Source organism: Neofelis nebulosa, chromosome 16 (assembly GCF_028018385.1).
Source record: "Neofelis nebulosa isolate mNeoNeb1 chromosome 16, mNeoNeb1.pri, whole genome shotgun sequence".
Classification (NCBI taxonomy): Eukaryota; Metazoa; Chordata; class Mammalia; order Carnivora; family Felidae; genus Neofelis; species Neofelis nebulosa.
Genome location: NC_080797.1, coordinates 50,362,629 through 50,383,524, shown reverse-complemented (window position 1 = coordinate 50,383,524; position 20,896 = coordinate 50,362,629). Strand labels below are relative to the sequence as shown.

The following is a 20,896-nucleotide window of genomic DNA, read 5'->3' as shown; positions in this document are numbered from 1 at the left end:
TTTATAGAAGACTTAAAGATTTATTCTTTCATAGATTCATACAGCTTATAGAGTAGAGCTTGGAGGAAACTGAGGCTCCAGATTCCTTGGTAAGAATTCTGATTAGATTTTTAAAAATCTGACTTATTTAGGGGGTCCCTGGGGGCTCAGTTGGTTAAGGTAATGATTTTACAGTTCGTGAGTTCGAGCCCCACATTGGGCTCTGTGTCTCCTTCTCTCTGCCCCTCCCCTCCTTGTGCACACGCGTTCTCTTTCTCACAAATAAAGAAACATTAAAAAAAATTTTTTTTAAACCTTACTTACTTCAGTTCATTGTTAAGTGTTTCATATTATATTCTGTACCCAATGAATAACAAGGCTATTAAAGGACTCTATCAACTTTTGGTTCTTTAAGGGAAAATAGTTTATTTTTAGAAGTAGGTAAATTACCTCCCAAGAGATATAAAACCAGACAATATAATACAACTAAAACAATACTGCAAAGGTATGAAGACAAACCAATCAATGGAACAAAATGCAAACTTCAAAAGCAGACCACAGTGTGTAAAAAATTAACATGATGAAGAAAAAAATTTTTTGATCACTGAAGAAGGAGCTAACAAAGAGTGCATAAAAATGGGGAAAGGAGGAGCGCCTGGATGCTCAGTCGGTTGGGCATCCGACTCTAGATCAGGTCATGATCTCAAGTTCCAGGTATAGGCCCCATGTGGAGCCTGCTCAAGATTCTCTCTCTCTCCACCCTTCCTGTGGGTGCATGCATGTGCTCTCTTTCTCTTTCTCAAAACTTAAAACAAAGGGGGGGGAGGGCACCTGGGTGGCTCAGTAGGTTAAGCATCAATCAGACTTTGGCTCAGGTCATGATCTCACGATTAGTGAGATCCCTTTGTCCCCCGTCTGCCCCTCCCCTGGCTCGTGTGCATGCTGTCACTCAAAAATAAACAAACATTTAAAAAAAGAAAAAAAAATGGGAAAACAAAGTTAGATGTCTCCTAATAAAATATAGTAAAAATAAATTCCAGACTTAAATGACAGCAATATTAAAAGCTACTTGGTAAACACTGCCTTTTGAAACATATCACAGGCAAAAATCATAGAGATAAGTGATTACATAAAACCCTAAAATGCCCGAGAATATAAAATATTATAAATAAAAAATGTAAATACAACGAAACCAAGTAAAATATTAGTAACACACATATATAAGAATTAACACCTTGAAGATACAAAGGGATGGAATTCCTGGTGATGTTTTAGAACAGACTAAAGTAAAAATCTTATAACATACTGAAGGAAAAACTACTGCAAGGGCAATGCAAGCCAGCCCCAAACCCAGAAAACTCTTTGGGAGATAAAGATGGGGATGAAAGTCTTCCTTAACCAGAGGGATTTTTAATTGGTTGCTTTCCCAGCCAATTCAAAATCACCACAGGCTAAGACTGAACAGCTTAGTTTTGACATCAGATTAGCATACAAAATAATCTTGGCTAATTTCCAACAACAGAAACTTGGAAAGGTTTAGAAAAAAACATAAAAGAAAGTGAATTCAAGCTATGGTCTAAGAACATACAGACACAATCTATGAAACTCATGTACCTCACTCATGTTTGAAACTGTTATCCCCTCTTGAAGAGTCAGTAAAGAGCAAAAATCTTCAGAAATGAAAAGCAGTTGTTATCAAAGAAAAATTACCATGACACGTAAAAATGAACAAGTTTTAGAAAAGTTTGAGCAATATAAGCCCTCTTTTGTTTTTAAATTGTTTATCTACCATTACATATGTGTATGTTTTTTCAAAAGCTGGACAATATTCAATAAACTGCACATATGTGAGACAGGATTTATATTTCAAATCGTTCACTTGATTACTGAAAAGGTTAGGTAGAACTGGCTTCTCCATTACCACTCTTGTCCTCTTCTAATCAATTCTGCACAGCAGCCAGAATGATCTTTTAAAAATGTAAATTATTTCATGGCATTCCTTGTTTAAAACTTTTCAATGGCAGCCTCAGTGTGAACATAATTCAAAATTTTTAATACGGGCTACAAGTCTCTAAAAGTTATCTGACTCCTGCCTATTTTTCAAACCTCATTTTTTACCATTCTTTCTCCCTGTCTCCTATATTCCTGCCACATTAGCTTTCTTTTAGCTCTATCTCACCTCGTGAGTTTTGCACACATATGCTACTGCCTCCACATGAAGCACTAGTACTGTGATTCTTTGCCAGGTTAATCTGTAACTCTTCCTAATGGTCTCCACTAATTTGTCACCTTCTCATAGAGACCTGCCCTTTACTCCCCAATCTAAATTCTGTTCCCTGTTATACTTTCTCATGACACACTGTATTTTCCTCCATATCAGCATCAAGACATACATGCACACATTCACTAAACTTGTTCAACATGTCACTCCATTACACTCTACACTCTGTGAGGTGACCACTGTTATCACTATACCCCCAATACCTAGTACATTGCATAGCATTAGCTAGATACACATTCAATGCTTTCTGAATCCGTAATCCAAATTGGTAGCGATCTACTTTGGATGGAACTCAACCTCAGAAGAAACAAACAAAAAAAAGCAAGACACAGTCTCTATTCTGAAGTTTACAGTTAGAGAATCAAATATTTAGTATTGTTATTCTATCATTATTTATTGAAACTGCCCAAATTTAGCTAAAGAATTCAACACTTAGGGAAAAACCCCAGCTTCATACATAGTTACTTATTGTCTCCCAACCACACTGTGAGCACCTTAAAGAGAAACACTGATTAGGCATAATCTTATGTCCTTTCTCCATAGTACTCTATACAGTAGTGCTCATACAATAAACTTTGAGAACAAATTTCAATGCAAACTTCATACACTAGTGTACCCTAGTGATGAAGAACATAAACTGCCAGTACGTAAATGTGAAAGTCAAGAACAAATTCTAAATAATAGATGCTTAAGTTGATAGACAAAAATAGATGTTTCCTATTAACATCTGATCTTTTACCAAGTACCCTGGCATATTCAGTACATGAAACTCATGGCTTACTGAACCTGTTTTATCTTTGTCATTTTTCACATCAAAGGCAAGAAAACTATAGCTAGAAATATTCTACTTATTTTCTCATTAATAAATATCAGAAACATTTGTGTAAGACACTGTGCTAGGTATCAGGGATATATTAGTGACTATGGTCATCACAGGAATACAAAGTAAGAGTTGTTCTCTGATCTCAAAAAATGTAGAATCTGTCAGAGCAGAAAGATAATGCTCACAGATTATACAATGGAGGTAAACAGAGTGTTTTAGTATCACAAATGAAGTAACTACTCTAAGAAGAATTTCAGCTGAGTTTTGAAGACAAACAGGAGTAAAGCTTCTGGCAATAGGCAGATGACAGCGACACATATGAAAACCTTCCAGCTCTTTTCCAAACAAAAGGAACTGCTGAATAAAGTTATCAGAAGAGAACTTTTGGATAAATAGCTGAGTTTGAAACCAAGAGCAAAAACTTCACAGCTGTCAAAACTGAAAAACAGCTGGGAAGGAAGAAAAACAGAATAGTTTATACCTCTGAGTGGTTGTGGGTAGAGTACAAAACACCAGATAGGAAGGAGTCCAGACAGCAGATCCTTGTAAGCAAAGGGACTTGGAGCTGAACTACCTGCCTAAACCAGGAATGAAAAAGTCAAGAATATCCACAGCCTTCAAAGTCTGCAGTGAAAAACTGAAACTTCAAACCTAAGACACATAGGACTATGCAGTCCCAATTCATACTACCTAAATGATTTACAGACCCCAAACCCAAAACTTGGTATTAAAAGCTGAAATCTGAAATCAGTGAAACCCATGAAGCCCCCACAGAGACAAAGACTAAAACATCTAGAAAGGATGATGAAAATGTTTTATATCATGATCACTGAAATCCAGGCTACAGGAAAACTATGCACTGTCTGTAAGACAAAGGATTCTCTTTCTTCAACAAATAAACTGCAAAGATAAGAAAACAGATGGAAAGGCCACCTATAGATCAAAAAAGACTTAAGAGAGAGATCAACCAACAGCCAACTTGTAGAACTTATCTAGATCCTGACCCAAATAAGCAAACTGTAAAATTACATACAAATTTCACATTTAAAACTGAAAATCGAATAACTGTATATTCAGTAACAGTAAGAAACTACTATTAAATTTTTTAGGGGTTGTAAGAGTAAGGTGGCTACTAAAACATTAGCAGATGAAATTATATGATGCCTAGATTTGCTTCCAAATACTATAGGAAAGGGGGATGTGGTAGAACAGATTTACCAAGACTGGCCAAAAACTGGTAACTGTTAAAGCTGGACAACAGACACACAGAGGTCATTCTATCTACTTTTGTGTTTAAATGTTTTAATAAAAGGTTTTTAAAAAAGAATGTCTCCTTGGGGCGCCTGGGTGGCACAGTTGGTTAAGCGTCCGACTTCAGCCAGGTCACGATCTCGCGGTCCGTGAGTTCGAGCCCCGCGTCAGGCTCTGGGCTGATGGCTCGGAGCCTGGAGCCTGTTTCCGATTCTGTGTCTCCCTCTCTCTCTGCCCCTCCCCCGTTCATGCTCTGTCTCTCTCTGTCCCAAAAATAAATTAAAAACGTTGAAAAAAAAAAATTAAAAAAAAAAAAAAAAGAATGTCTCCTTTATCTCTAAACAAATGTATCCTTCGCCTCTAAAATAAATGAAAGTAACAAACTGTTCTATTTAATACACACGTACTATCTTCACTCATATATTTACTCGAAAAATTCTCTAATCTCAAAATTCATCTGAAATGTAGCTCTGAAAAAATTCATTGTAATATAATATTTCCTTTGTTCTTATATTGTATATGATATGTAAGTCCTGTAACTGATTACATTGGGGTCTCAGATTATAAATTCTTGGATTAAAGTGTCACAGAAGTATTTTAACATAATACACACATAATTAAAAGGTAAATGCTTTCTTTTGAAGATAAGACAACACTTAAATGTCTTGCTTCTTATTAACATTTTAATTTCTTAGCTGCTCTACCCTCATTGGTTCCATGTCATACTTTTTTAAATTTAATTCAACTGACCAACATGATTATTCTCATCTTGCAGGGCAAATGCTTTGCTTATTGGCAAGTAAGTCAAGAGGTTAATACACTCATATTATTAAAAAGCACAAGAAACAGTTAACACTCAAATAAGAGGGCAACCGTTTACTAAAGTTTAAATATGCTGTCCACATATGAAGATGCTATTGCATCCACATCCATTTAACAAGAAACTAAGAGTTTTTTCCCCATTCATTATGAGGATGAAATCAGGTCTAGTATACAGATTCTCTAACTCTATCCCTCAGTTGAGGGGGTCACTTGTGTAATTTACATGAGTATGTTAATGGTGGAAGAGGCTACCATGATATAAATGATCAAAAAATCTGGGTTAGTAGTAATACCTAACAACGATAACCAGCCATATGTAAGTCAATATGTGTCTGTGATCTCTTTTATTTGGTAAGAAGTTTCTCAGCTTCTCAAAGCTTCATTACCAATCTGCAGGGAAAATTAGGTCTATCCAGGAGGCAGTAGAAAGACAGCAGTATAGTTCTAAGAAATACATTCTGTCTCTATATGGAAACTCATTCTGTATTGTAGGTAACCAACTTTAAACAATTTGCTTCCTCTGACTTAGAAGAATTACATGTTTTTAGAAAAATTAGAGAATATGGAAAATAACGTATAAAAAGGAAAAACATTCACTCAATTTTACCATCTAGTGAAAATCACTATCAACATAATAGCACATTTCTTTTCAGTCCTTTTTCTTACTGATTTGCAAGAGCCTTGAGTATGTTTCATAAACTTTAATACTCCATTATGTAAATTAAAACCTTTTTCCATTTCACATTTTTTAAAATTTGTATTTAAGAGAGAGACAGAGAGCATGCAGGGGAGGGGCAGAGAGAGGGAGAGAGAGAATCCCAAGCAGGTTCCATGCTGTCAGCATGGAGCCAAATGTGGGGCTCAATCCCACCACCACGGGATCATGACCTGAGCTGAAATCAAGAGTCAGACACTCAACTGAGCTACTAGGCACCCCTTAAATTTCTTTATTCTAATTGCACTAATCAGCACCTCAGAAATCCTGAATATGCAGTATACAGTTCCAGAAAGAAGTATGAAAAGTCTAACCACTTAAAAAAATAAAAATAAAAAAATCTAGGGGTGCCTGGGTGTCTCAGTTGGTTAAGCATCCAACTCTTGCTTTCGGCTCAGGTCATGATCTCACAGTCAGTGGGTCCAAGCCCCACATCAGGCTCTGTACTGACAGTGTGGAGCCTGCCTGGGATTCTCTCTCTCTCCCTCCATCCTGCCCCTCTCCTGTTCGAGTGCACACTCTTCAAAATAAACAAAAATAAACTTAAAAAAATAAAAACAAAAAAACTGAATGATACTCAACTATATTTCACTTAAGAAAAAAATCAGTCCAGGGCACTTGGGTGGCTCAGCTGGTAAAGTGGCCGACTTTGGCTCAGGTCATGATCTCATAGCTCAAAGGCTGTTTGAGCCCCGTGTCGGGCTCTGTACTGACAGCTCAGAGCCTATAGCCTGGAGCCTGGAGCCTGCTTTTTTTTTAATTTTTTTTTTTTTAACGTTTATTTATTTTTGAGACAGAGAGAGACACAGCATGAACGGGGGAGGGGCAGAGAGAGAGGGAGACACAGAATCGGAAGCAAGCTCCAGGCTCTGAGCCATCAGCCCAGAGCCCAACGCGGGGCTCGAACTCGCGGACCGCGAGATCATGACCTGAGCTGAAGTCGGACGCTCAACCGACTGAGCCACCCAGGTGCCCCTGGAGCCTGCTTTTGATTCTGTGTCTCCCTCTCTCTCTCTGCCCCTCCCCTGGTCACCCTCTGTCTCTCTCTCTCTCAAAAATAAACAAACATTAAAAAAAGAAAAAAGAAAGAAAGAAAGAAAAAAGAAAAAAAAATCAGTCTGGAGTGCCTGGATGGCTCAGTTGGTAGAGCATGCAACTCTTGATCTTGGGGTTGTAAATTTGAGCCCCATATTGGGTATAGAGATTACTTAAAATCTTAAAAAAAAACAAAAAAAGGAAGAAGAAGAAGAAGAAAAAATCAGTTTGGCTTCAGCGGCCAAAAGAAACAACAATGGCAACGATACGGATAATAGAAGGTATCTTATTATAGTCCTGATTTTAATCGGAATGCTTTAAGTGTTTCACCACTAAGTATTCCTGTTTATATATGTATATTATCTTTTGATTAAGTATGTTTATAATGTCAATCTGTATTTCCTATTAAAAGTTTAAAGGGAGAGACGTTTAGGTTTTTATATTATGATGATAGTTCCCTGTCTTATTAATATGAATTATATTAATAGACACAATGATTGGTATTTGTTATTATTTATAAATTCTGCCTCATGAATCACAAGTGAGGTTCTCAAGAGATCTTCTTTTTGTTGCTACTTTAGGTTTAGGTATCAGTGTTATGTTGACCTGTTTTGTTTTGTTTTTGAGGGAGGGGAAGAGGCAGAGGAAGAGAGAGTATCTCAAGCAGGCTCCAGGTCCAGCACAGGGCCCAACTCGGGCTGGATCCCATGATTGTGAGATCATGACCTGAGCTGAAATCGAGACTTGGACGCTCACTGACTCAGCCACCCAGGCACCCTATGTTGACCTCTTTTCCTTTTTTTTTAATTGGAAAGAATTAGGTTGGTCTGAAACAGGTTAAGTTCCAGTAGCATCAATTCTTCTCTGAATACACTCAAGAAAGTTCCTGAAGTCAGTGGTAGTTGTTTGCTTGCTGAGGGAGAAGGCAGATGTACAAAGGGAGAAATATAATTGTTCAACTTTTTTTTTTTTAATTGTTCAACTTTTTAAAATGGTTTTTAGTCTATTAACTTCTTTGGTCATTTATATTTTCCTAGAAACATAATTTCAGTAAGGTTTTCAGGCAGATTAGCATAGAATTGTACACACTCTCCTACAACTAAAGAAGCCATTCTACAATTTAAAAAGCTACTTTCCTCTTTCCAGTGTATCTGTGTGGTTTTATTATTTTCTTTCTTATTCTTAATTTTGAAAATGAGAGCTTTCACTCATGTTTCTTGATTTGGCTAGCTACTGAATCAACTATGTAATTAATTAGTTGAATTATTTTTTTGTATTAAACTACATGGACTTAGTTCTCATTCACACTGACAAATATTTGAGTTTTTAGGCTATTTTCCTCTTAGGATGATTTCACGTTCAGATATCCTTTCTTAAAAATTCAATTTTTAACTCAACTGAGACTGGGTGGCTCAGCTGGTTAAGCAACCAACTCTTCATTTAGGCTCAGGTCATGACCTCACAGTTCATGAGTTCGAGCCTCATGTCAGCCTCCACAATGACAGTGTGAAGGCTGCTTGGGATTCTCTGTTTCTCCTTCTCTCCTGCTCGTGCACATACACACACTCTCTCCCTCTCAAAATAAATAAAACTTAAAAAAATTCAATTTTACTTATTTTATGTATCAAAATAATACATGGTCATAAAAATCCAAGTATTAAAATAAAACAGAAAGGATGTATGTGCAAAGTAAAAAGCAACTGGAATCCTATCCCTTGAATAAATACCATTAAAACTTTGTGTTTCTCTAGATTCTTTATTTCAACGCACATAGAAACATACACATATATTCTTCTACTTTAAAACACACGCACGCGTGCACGCACACAGTCACGTAAGTGTCTTGGGTGGCTCAGTCAGTAAGTGTCTTGACTCTTGGTTTCAGCTCAGGTCATGAGCTCATGGTTGGTGGGATCGAGTCCCATGTCAGGTTCTTCGCTGACAGTGCACAGTCTGCTTGGGATTCTCTCTCCCTCTCTCTCTGCCCCTCCCCCCACTTGCTCGCTCTCTCAAAATAAATAAGCATTTTTTAAAAAAACCACACAAACAGGATTATGTTATTCATACTACTTTATAAATAGCTTCTTATTCTCCCCACTTGATGTGCTCTGGCATCTCTACCTCAGTATATACAGCCTCCTCATTCTTTATAACTGCAGTATGATATTCTGTTCCTGTTTGATTAGCATTTAGTTTGTTTCCAATTTTTGCCATCATAAACAACACTGTAGTGAACATCCCTAAATGGAACTTTCTCCACATTCACAAGCAGTCCTGTAGGATTAAAATCTGTAAATGGGGGGCGCCTGGGTGGCGCAGTCGGTTAAGCGTCCGACTTCAGCCAGGTCACGATCTCGCGGTCCGTGAGTTCGAGCCCCACGTCAGGCTCTGGGCTGATGGCTCGGAGCCTGGAGCCTGTTTCTGATTCTGTGTCTCCCTCTCTCTCTGCCCCTCCCCCGTTCATGCTCTGTCTCTCTCTGTCCCAAAAATAAATTTAAAAATGTTGAAAAAAAAAATTTTAAATAAAAAAATAAATAAAAAAAAAATAAAATCTGTAAATGGTATTGTGGTTAAAGGGTATGAATGATTTCAATCTTTAAGTTTGACAATCTGATAAAGACGGATGTTATTTTTTAAAAACCTTTTTACTGAAGCGTAACATAGAGTGTACAACTCATATTTAAATGTAACAATAAATTTTCACAAAGTGAACACACATGTAAACCAACATCTAGATCACAGAGTATTATCAGAATTCCAGGCACCTCCCTTTGTGACCCTGTGTAATCAATATCCTCCAAAGACTAAAAAAGAAAAAAGAAAAAAAAGATCCTCTCTTGACTTCCAACACTTTTAATTTTGATTGTTTTTCAACATTAAATAAATGGAAAAATACACAATATACCCACAGTTTCCAAACTGCACCAAGGGTGCCTGGGGACTGCAAGTTATTTTAAATTTGAGAGAAATGATATTCAACATCTGTATTACACCATGCCAACTACTAGATTGCTATATTCTTTTCAGTGATGTCTAATCTTTGTTAATAAGCTGCCATTTTCAGTGGTTGCTATAATAATAAGTAATGTGTAAAAATCAACATGGAACAGAAAATGAGGGTGGTGGGTGTCCAATCTGATTCCAAGATTTGAGAAGTTGTACAGTGCTGAAAGTATACATCCCATTACTAATTGTGGTTATTTAAAAATGAAGTACTAATTTTTTTTCAATTTTTGTGCATTATTTTAATGGCTCTTAACTTGTTGGGACGTAAGTATTACTAAGTTGTTCATATCTACTACTTAATAAACAGAACAGTTTAGGTATTTCTTTTGGCCTACAAGTGCCATGAACCAAGTACCATGAAGGGAGAAAGTCTGGGAGCCTCTGGTGTATATTCCTGTCACTGGTTTCTTACAGTATCACTTGTAAGATTCATTCATATTGTGTCAAACAACTGCAATTCGTTCATTTTCATAGCATAATATTCCACTACATGACTATTCCACTACTTACTAATTCTATTGATGGCGTGTGTGAATTTTAAAAATTTAAATTCCAGTTTAGTTAACATACAGTGTTATATTAGTTTCAATGTACAATATGGTGATTCAACAATTCTATATGTTACTCAGTGCTCATCACAATGAGTGTACTCTTGATTCCCTTCACCTATTTTAACTACCCCCCACACACACCCATCTCCCCTCTGGTACCATCAGTTTGTTTTCTATATTTAAGACTCTCTTTTTTCTTTGTTCACTTTGAATGTTCTTAAGTGTACATTTCTTGAAGTGGAATTGCTGTGTTCCAGAGTATGTATATGCTCAGTTTTAGCAGACAGGCTAGTTTTCCAAGATAGTTCATCAATTTACACTCCCAGTAACAACGTTTGAGAGTTCTGATTGCTCCATGTCCTAACATTGTTTTTGTTTTGCTTCATTTAGTCATTCTGAAGAATGTACACTACCACAGCAATTTCCCAAAATGAGGCTGAGCCCCTTTCATGCAATCATGATTGCTTTCCAAACACTTGCTTGGTCCTTTGAATATTGGTCTTTTTAGGTGCCTATTCAAGTTCTTTTCCCATTAAAAAAAGGGGGGGTATATTACTATTAGATGCAGGATATTTGTCTTTTTAGGTGCCTATTCAAGTTCTAATTCTAATATTAAAATATAGCATTGAATATTGGTCTTTTTAGGTGCCTATTCAAGTTCTTTTCCCATTAAAAAAAGGGGGGTATATTAATATTAGATGCAGGATATTTGTCTTTTTAGGTGCCTATTCAAGTTCTAATTCTAATATTAAAATATAGCATTGAATATTGGTCTTTTTAGGTGCCTATTCAAGTTCTTTTCCCATTAAAAAAAAGGGGGTGTATTAATATTAGATGCAGGATGAGTCTTTAATCAGGCATATGTCCTTCAAGCATCTTCTCCCACTTCTCCCACTCTGTGCTTGGTTCTTCATGATCTTAATGGTATCTTTTAATGAATACATGTTCTTAATCTTAACATAATCCAATTTATGGAATTATCCTGATGTTTGGGCCATTTTGTAAATATATCTTTGTTGACATAGTGAGAATTGTTTTCCAAATTTAGGTCAGCAAACCATCCAAAAATGATCACTGCATATGGTGGTAAGGTAAAATCATGATACTTTTCCTCCTATATGGATATCTAATTGACCAGCACCATTTATTTGACTTTCCTTTCCCCACTGTACCACTGTGTTACTTTTATCATAAATCATGTGACAGTATACATATCAGTCTGTTTCTGGACTGTTTTATTCCATCAATCTATTTGTCTATCCATGTGCCAATGCCATATTAATCTTAATTGCTACAGCTTGATACTTGGTAGTGTTGAGTCCTCCAGATTTTTTTCTTGTTCCTCGTGATTGCTTTGGCTTGATTCTGCATTTCAGTTGAGCATCTTTTGATGTTTACTGGCCATTCATATCTTCCTCTTGTATGAGCTGGCTGTTCAGGTCTTCTGGAAATGAGTTGGTTATTCTTCACATACTGATTAGTATTGCATCTTTCTCAATTAGAAAATACACCCCTTATAAACATTAAAAAGAAAAAACAGGAGGGGGCACGGCACCTACGTGGCTCAGTCAGTTAAGCATCCAAACTCTTGATTTCGGCTCAGGTCATGATCTCACAGTTTGTGGGTTTGAGCCCTGCATCAGGCTCTGTTATGACATTGCTTGGGATTCTCTGTCTCCCTCTCTCTCTCTGCCCCTACCATACTGCTTAAGCTATCTCTTGCTCTCTCAAAAATAAATAACCATTAAAAAAAAAAGAAGAAAAAATATAACCCATGTGTCAAATGCTGTCGTTTCCATAGTCTTTAAAAATGCTTACATTTTTTCCTACTTTTTTAATGTACTTAGAAGTATTGATTTTTTTCCTTCTAGGTTCTGGTTTCACGCTTAGAAAAGCCTTCTCCATGCCAAGATGGCATCACAGTGTCGGCAAAATGAGTAACGTAGGACTTCATCTTTTACGTTACTTATTTTTATAATGTTTGACTTTTTAAATTTACTTATTTATTTATTTTTTATGTTTATTTTCAGAGAGAGAGAGACAGCGCACATGCACATGCGAGTGAGGTGAGGGGCAGAAAGAGAGGGAGAGAATCACTTGGGGCTCAATCCCACAAACCTTGAGATCATGACCTGAGCTGAAATCAAGAATCGAATGTTTAACTGACTGAGCCAGCCGGTGCCCCTATAATGTTTGACATTCTTTACATTTGTAAAGCACCTTAATAATTTCTTCAAAGAAGAAATTTCAGTCATTTCCCACAACAGAATAATGGCCCAATAATTTATTCTGATGCTTATATGATTTCATTTGCCATACTTAAATCTTTAATACACCTGGAAGTCATTTTAATATATAGTGTGAATATATTCCCCCAAACAGCCAGCTGCCCAATGTATTTTATTTTCCCCAATTAAGGCACCTGGGTGGCTCAGTGGGTTGAGCGTCCGACTTCGGCTCAGGTCATGATCTCACGGTCCGTGAGTTCGAGCCCCGCATTGGGCTCTGTGCTGACAGCTCAGAGCCTGGAGCCTGCTTCGGATTCTGTGTCTCCCTCTCTCTCTGACCCTCCCCCGTTCATGCCCTGTCTCTCTCTGTCTCAAAACTATTTTCCCCAATTAAAATACAGCACTGTTGGGGCACCTGGGTGTCTCAGTTAGTTAAGTGCAGCTCAGAGCCTGGAGTCTGCTCCAGATTCTGTGTCTCCCTCTCTCTCTGCCCCTTCCTTGCTCACTTGCAGGCATGCTCTCTCTCTCAAAAGTAAATAAAGCATTAAAATATAGCATTGTCTCTGGGGTGCCTGCCTGGGTGGTTCAGTCAGTTAAATGTCCAACTCTTGATTTCGGCTCAGGTCATGATCTCATGGTTTGTGAGTTCAAGCTCTGAGTCAGGTTCTGTTTTGACAGTATGTAGCCTGCTTGGGATTCTCTCTCTTCTTCTCTCTCTGTCCCTCTCTGCTCGCTCTCTCTCTCCCAAAATAAATAAACTTAAAAAAATTAAAATATAGCATTGTCTCTTTACTTAATCATTTAACAAATTCTTTTTGAAATTTTGTTTTAATGTTTATTTTAATTTTGAGAGTGTGTGTGTGCGCACGCGCGCGCAAGCAGGAGGTGGGAAGGGGCAGAGAGAGAGGGACATACAGCATCTGAAGTAGGCTCCAGGCTCTGAGCTGTCAGCACAGAGCCCAACGCAGGGCTTGAACCCACAAACTATGAGATCATGACCTGAGCTGAAGTCGGCCACTCAACCAACTGAGCCACCCAGGCGCCCCGTATCATTTAACAAATTCTTAAATGTGCTTTCACTTCTATTTAGACTGCCTACTATGTTCTATGAATCAATTTATCTCTCTGCTGTTCTTGTGCCAATGCTACACAGTTTTAAAATATGTAGCTTTCTAAGGTGCCTGAGTGATTCAGTTGGTTAAGCATCTGACTCTTGATTTCGGCTCAGGTCATGATCTCAGGATCAAGAGATGGAGCCCCACGTCAGGCTCTGTGCTAGGCATGGCAGCTTACTTGAGATTCTCTCCCTCTCCCTTCCCCTGCTTTTGTGTGCACACGCGCGCACACACACACCCTCTCTCTCAAATAAATAAAATATGTAGCTTTCTAATGCACTGGACTACATTATAATGCATATGTCTCCTAAATATTGTGCATCTTGGAAATTTCTTTGACTCCTTTATTCTCATGTAAGCAATTTCTCCAGATGAACTTCATATTTAGTCACTTTCCTGTACTGGTAAAGTTTTGAGCATCTGATTCATATATCAGATGAATTCACAGCTTAAATTGAGATGAGCTGACATTATAACATACTACCTTACCATCCAGAGATACATGGTATGTTGGGCTATTTATGTTCTATATGCCCTTCCCCCATAAAGTTTTTAGCTCTCAATTTATTAATCCCAAGAGCTCATTATATGAAAAGATTATTAATTCTTTGGCTGTCAAATATGTTGCAAGAATTTTTTTTTCAATTTGTTACCAGCCAATTTTAAAAGAGTACCAAGGATATTAGTTGAGGCTTTATATAGCTATACAACAGAAATATACATAGAAAAAGAAAAAATTGACTCTAATACCAAGTAAAGGCATTAATTTGTACAGTTTTCTGCATGAGACAAAGCCAAAATCATTGAAGTTAAGACTAAAAATAATAAATTGGGGCACCTGGGTGGCTCAGTCAGTTACGCATCTGACTTTGGCTCAGGTCGTGATCTTGCCATTGGTGAGTTCAAGCCTTCCATCAGGCTCTCTGCTGTCAGCCCAGCCTTCTTCGGATCCTCTGTCCCCCACCTCCTCAGCCTCTCCCCTGCTTATACGCTCTCTTTCTCTCTCTCAAAAATAAACAAACTTAAAAAAAACCCAAAAATAATAAATAGAACACACTGGGGCGCCTGGGTGTCTCAACCAATTGAGCATCAGACTCTTAATTTCAGCTCAGGTCATGATCCCAGGGTCATGGGATTGAACCCTGTGTCAGGACTTCATGCTCTGTGGAGTCTGCTTAAGATTCTCTGTCTGTCTCTGTCTCTCCCCCTCCCCCTTCAGCCCCACTTGCATGCTCTCTCTCAAATTAAAAAACAACAAAAAAAATTATGGGCGCCTGGGTGGCTCAGTTGGTTAGGCGTCCGACTGTGGCTCAGGTCATGATCTCACAGTTTGTGAGTTTGAGCCCCGCATTGGGCTCTCTGCTGATAGCTCAGAGCCTGGAGCCTGCTTCAGATTCTGTGTCTCCCTCTCTCTCTGCTCCTCCCCCACTCATGCTGTCTCTCTCTGTCTCTCAAAAATAAAATAAAATAAACTTTTTTTAAATTAAAAAAAATTAAAAATAAATAAACAGAACACATTACTGAAACACCTCACCTAGCCAAAACTTAACTCCATGGCCAATTTTGCAATTGGAATAGGACACAAAACAGACCAGTCAGCAGTTAAAAAGATCCTAAACTTCATTCTTTAAAAACCCAGCCCTTCACTCTATATTTGCTTTCACTTGGTACACAGCTTTACAATTCCTTCTATTTATCTTTCCATTTCTATACCTAAATGGTTGAGCACTCCTGGTTAAAAGCTATACAGATTCAAAGACATTATTTTACAACATATGGATTTTTATTGACCCATCTATACCACCTGTGACTTTTTAAAAGTTTTTAAAATTTTTATTATTTTTTTCCACCTGTCACTTTAAAAAAATACATTTTCTAATGTTTATTTATTTTTGAGACAGAGAGAGACAGGGCATGAGCAGGGGGAGGGGCAGAGAGAGAGGGAGATACAGAATCTGAAGTGGCTTCAGGCTCAGAGCTGTCAGCACAGAGCCCGATGTGGGGCTCAAACTCACCAACTACAAGATCATGACCTGAGATGAAATCAGAAGCTTAACCGATTGAGCCACCCAGGCGCTCCTCCACCTGTCACTTTTTAAAACAAATTGTTAATAAACTTCCCTTCCCATATACATCAACAGCCACTTCCAACTTCAGTTTAGCTTCCCTACATAGAAACCACACCACTCCTATCCCTTACTCTCAGCAGATGATCTTACCTCCTTATTCAGGATAACCATTCTTTGCAAACTTAGCTATGCTGACACCTGAAGTCCCTAACTTGTTCCATTTGGTCTTAGAGAAAAAAGTACTCTTTCTCCAACTACAATTTAAGACCCATACCTTAATTTACACATGAAGGAAGAGGCAAGACTCATTAATTAATTCTCTTGTTCCAGGTCTCCACTCCATAATTCATTTCCCACCTAACTTATACAATTAAACTCTCATTCCATTTTCAGCCAATATTTTCAGCCAATATATTCTAATGTCGTCCATGCTTTAAAAAAAAAATCCTGGGGTGCTTGGGTGGCTCAGTCGGTTGGGCTTCCAACTTTGGCTCAGGTCATGATCTCGCGGTCCATGAGTTTGAGCCCTGCGTCGGGCTCTGTGCTGAGAGCCCAGAGCCTGGAGCCTGCTTCAGAGTCTGTGTCTCCCTTTCTCTTTGCCCCTCCCCTGCTCATACTATGTCTCTCTCTCTCAAAAGTAAGTAAACATAAAAAAAAAAAAAAATCCCTTCACACTTTACCCTTTCTACATATCAACATATTTCTCCCTTCCTTTCCTTACTTAGGGAAAAGTCAGCATGCCTACTTCACCTTCCATTCATTCCATTACCCCATCTCCTAAAGCTTTATGACGGTGCCTTTGCCTGAAGCTACTCACAAAAATTAACAGTGACACTGGACTACAACGATCAAGGGGAATTGGGTATTTTTTTGGTTCCACAAATACTATGATTTTGTCTATAACTATGCCTATTGATGGAAGTTGGGACTGCTGAAGGAATCTGATTATGAATTTCTCCTTGGCTCTAAATTGGATAAAATTGGAAACTATAAGCAATCTCTTAAAATGCTCAAAAACTGGGCAAGGGGTATCTTATATTTATATGCATTAAAATGCTTAAAAAGCATTTTATATTTATGTACCAAAACGGTGGTTTAAAGCAAGAAAAGTTCCTTATATTTCTATCAAAGATTCAAGTCCAGGGAATTAGTTCTATAAACGTCTTTCATGAAATAATCGATTACCTCAAAATGCAAAATCTTCTCGAGCAAGAAGGCAGGATAGGTAGGAACTAAATACTAAATATTAGACCTTGATTAAATTACTTAACTTTCTCACCCTTAATACAGGGTTATACCTTACTCTACAGTTTAATTGTGAGGATTAAACCAGACGTGTAAAAGCACTTAGCACAGTTCCAGGAACACATTAAATACCTTCCTTCACTTTAGCGCAATGCCATACTCCAAGATACATACAACTATTTAGAAGTAAAAGTGTACCAAAAAGAAACCATATTAAAACTTTGTTAACTATTTGAAACAGAAAATGTGGCAAAAGCAGCATCTGTTTATACTAATAATAATCTTCAAATGAAAGGCTTCAATTAGAAGCACAAGTTACTAAAAGATGTTCAAGTATTTTGAGGGAATTCAACTACTAAATGTACTTAGCTTGAATTTCCAACGTTCTCCTCTACGGAGTGTAAAAGATTACATAAAATTTAATAAAATGGACAGAGTAAGCATACACACAAAGCTGTAGTTTCCCAGGTTGAGAAAGACAAATCTAAACTCACCCTTCCTTGGGAGGAATGGATCTCAAATACACAAAGTTTCCTTAGATATACACAAAAGCAAATCAATGTATCAAAGGGATTTGAATGAATGGAGGCTTTCTTTACTTTAGGGGACCAAATAATAAAATGAATAACCAAAATAAATCCTCTCCAAATATTTATGGGGGGGGGGGGGAACATTTTAATTATTAGACTTGGTGTAAAGCAGCTGGCTTGAGTAGAATGTAGCAAGTCAGTTGCTTTCTGAAAAAATATTGTGGGGTGGAGAAGGTGGGCAATCTTCCCAATAAAACAACTGCCATAAAACCTCATACATACATAAGAATATACACATCTGTTAAATATCAATTTACACTGTGTTCTGCCAACTTAGTAATCAAGAGGAAGTATTTAAGATCTAAAAAATAAGTCATATTCCACTTCTGGTCACATTTTGCACGGGTGGCTACTGGCAAGTAGGGGTTATCTACGCAGATTCAAGGCAGTGAGGACTGAATAATAAATCCACTGTTCACTTTCAAATGTAGGGGGAGAGGAAAAGGGAGGCTCCGAGTCCGTAAAGTATCTCCTCCCTCTCTGAACACTGCAAAAACTGTCCAAGTCTAAGACATTTACCCCTGAAACTCCTTGGAGAGTGACTTGGGAGACTTTTTGTTCAGATTTCTGAGGGGCAGCTATTTAGGAATGCGGCAAGATTGCAACTTTCAAATACATGAACGTAACTTAAATTCTAAAGTATTTTTTCTTTCAGGAAAGATTTTCCCCCTTCCTTTCAAATAGTTCACCACCACTCACATATTAACAAAATCTCCAATTCAACCCCAAGTATAAACAAAAACCAAAGTTTAAAAAAAAAACGCCAATAAAGCAGACAACTACTTCTACTAATTCCTCATCTCCCTCTCAATTAGGAAGGAAGAACACGAAAGGCGAAACGAACACGAAGCAGAAAAAAAAAAATGCTTGGCAAGAGGAGAAAGTAAGTAGGAAGGGGGGATAAGAGCAGAGCAAAAAGTTCAGCTGATGCTGACACTTAATATGGGTAAAAAGGGAGAAAATATTCTGAAGACACAGGTTAGAAGTAAAGAACTGAGTGGGACAGGGGAGCAATAGAGGAAGTCCAAGCAAAAGGCCTATGGGGGTGGGGGGCACGGTGTTGGAGGGAACACCAAAATACGGGGAAAGATTCATTAGGAAGAGATACCAATCAAGGCCCAAGAACTTGAGAGACAGAGGATATGGAGACAGAGTATTCCTATCCTGGCAACCACGAGACCACGCCAGATGTCTGGGGAGGCGATCCTGCTACGAGGGGTGAGGGGTTAACTGCGGGGGCTCGCAGACGTGGAAGGGGGTGCGGCCCTAGGGGTTGCAGCAGGGGAGCGGAGAGCAGGCCTACGGTGCGTACCTTGTAGTAAACATCGAATTGGATGTTCTCGGGCAAGGAGCGGATGTCTCGGCGGGAACGGATGTAGTTGTCCACGACAGCGGAGATGGCGGTGTTATACAGAGTCTCTGGGATCCACTCTAGTTCCACGGCCGCCATCTTCCTTCCCTCCTCCTCCGCCTCCTCCGCCTCCTCCTCCCGAAGGCCCCCGCCTCCCTCCGTAGCGAACTCCTCTGCGGCCCCGGAGGATTCGGACGGGCGGCGGCAGCCACGCGGGCACACAGCAGAAGCGCACGGCCACCCTGGCTCCTTCGGGGCGAGCTGTAGGGCAGCAGCGGCGCACCCAGGCCCGGGTAAACAGCGGCGCACGGGTCGAGGGAGAGCCAAGCCCAGGCCTCACATTCCGGGTTTGAGAGAAACCCGGGTTCCGTCCCAGCACCGAGCTCTGCAGGGGCGGGGCTGCGTGTGCGGCGTCATGACGTCAGCGCACGCTGACGCGCCGGAGGGAAGCAATGCGGCTGGCGGAAAACTTGGGAAGAAAAGAGTGGTGGTTCTTTTCGCAGAGAACGTACTTTCCGAAGGGGCCGCAATTGGGTGGGTGGGGGTGGACTTTTTACACTAAGACGAGTAACGCTCTAGCGTTCCCGATTACACGGGCGCGTCAGTCGTGCCACGGCAGTTCCTAGGCATGGACCGTATCGCGGCTCAGGTAAAAGTTTGGATCCTTCACAAAAGTGCACAGTATCTGCACACTGAAAATTAGGCATTCAGGGAATTCACATGGGTCTCAACACCCTTCTTTAGATTCGGGTCCTTAAGCCAACTTACGAACCTTCGGTCCAGGAACTAAGTGTCGGCATAGGTCATTGTATAACTAACCACTTGCATTTTTGAACTCTTTACAATATTTTCTTTTTCCAAAGAAAACTTACAAACAAAAAATAAGAAGAAAACTCCTGCTGTAGAAGAATTTGGTAGGAAGGTTAGCCTGATTATGGAATTACAAATAGTGGTGAGAGAAAAAGGGCTAATTGCTGGCTGTGTCAGGGGTCAATGGTGAGATAGAAATCAAGATTTCAATTTTCTCCCATAATTCTAGTCCCAGCCTCAGGGGATTGTTGAATAATTGAGAAAACTTGTTTCAGCTCCCTTCCTTACTCAGCCTGAACATCTGCTATTTATGTAACTTAATTTTCCAAGTCGGCCATCTCAACAACTTTATGCAATATCTTTCTGCTCTAGGAATTTAACAAGGAAGTTACTGGCCGTAATTGATGACACTGTTTCATAGTCACTTTATAACAATGCAAAACTTGGAGACAATAATGATAATATGTCCTGACATTTAGAGCTAAAGGAATTGGAAGTGGTTCTTGGAGTTCACCTTGGTATATCTATGTTAAATGACTAAATAATTTGGCAAAAAAGAAACACAGTTCTTTTCTCAGTCTATACCAGTTCTATAATCCATGAATCTAGGAAAGCTCTGGTTGGCCATAAGGTAGGGTTGCAGACTGAGCAAGTAGAAAAAATATATAAATGCCCAGTTACATTTTAATTTCAGATAAACATTGAATGGCTTTTAATATAAGTATGTTGTGTACAGTAGTTTTACGCATCCATTTCAAGTCACTCTAGCACATCAGTTTCTTCCAACAAATTCAGCATCAGGAGTTCTTACATCTTTTGAGGCTGTTTGGACCTTTTTCCACAAAAATGTATAATTATCCGTATATTATCCATGCAAATGTTGCATGGGACATACTTATACTAAAAAATTATTCATTGTTCACCTGAAATTCACATTCGACTAGGCATCTGTATTTTATCCAGCAATCTTACCTCAACAGATCCATGAATGCCCTGAAATTGAATGCAGATGTTCTAGGAAATTT

General features: G+C 38.7%; 1 protein-coding gene across 1 annotated transcript in view; it reads right to left on the bottom strand.

The window, feature by feature from the left end:
- The window catches only part of APPBP2 (amyloid beta precursor protein binding protein 2), a 52,536-nt gene extending 33,068 nt beyond the window's left edge, over positions 1-19,468 (bottom strand). Inside the window, exon 1 of the mRNA XM_058705643.1 lies at positions 19,023-19,468. Coding sequence (XP_058561626.1) covers positions 19,023-19,160 — 138 coding nt within the window. The 5' untranslated portion in view covers positions 19,161-19,468. The remainder of the gene's footprint in view (positions 1-19,022) is intronic.
- Positions 19,469-20,896: the final 1,428 nt, after the last annotated feature.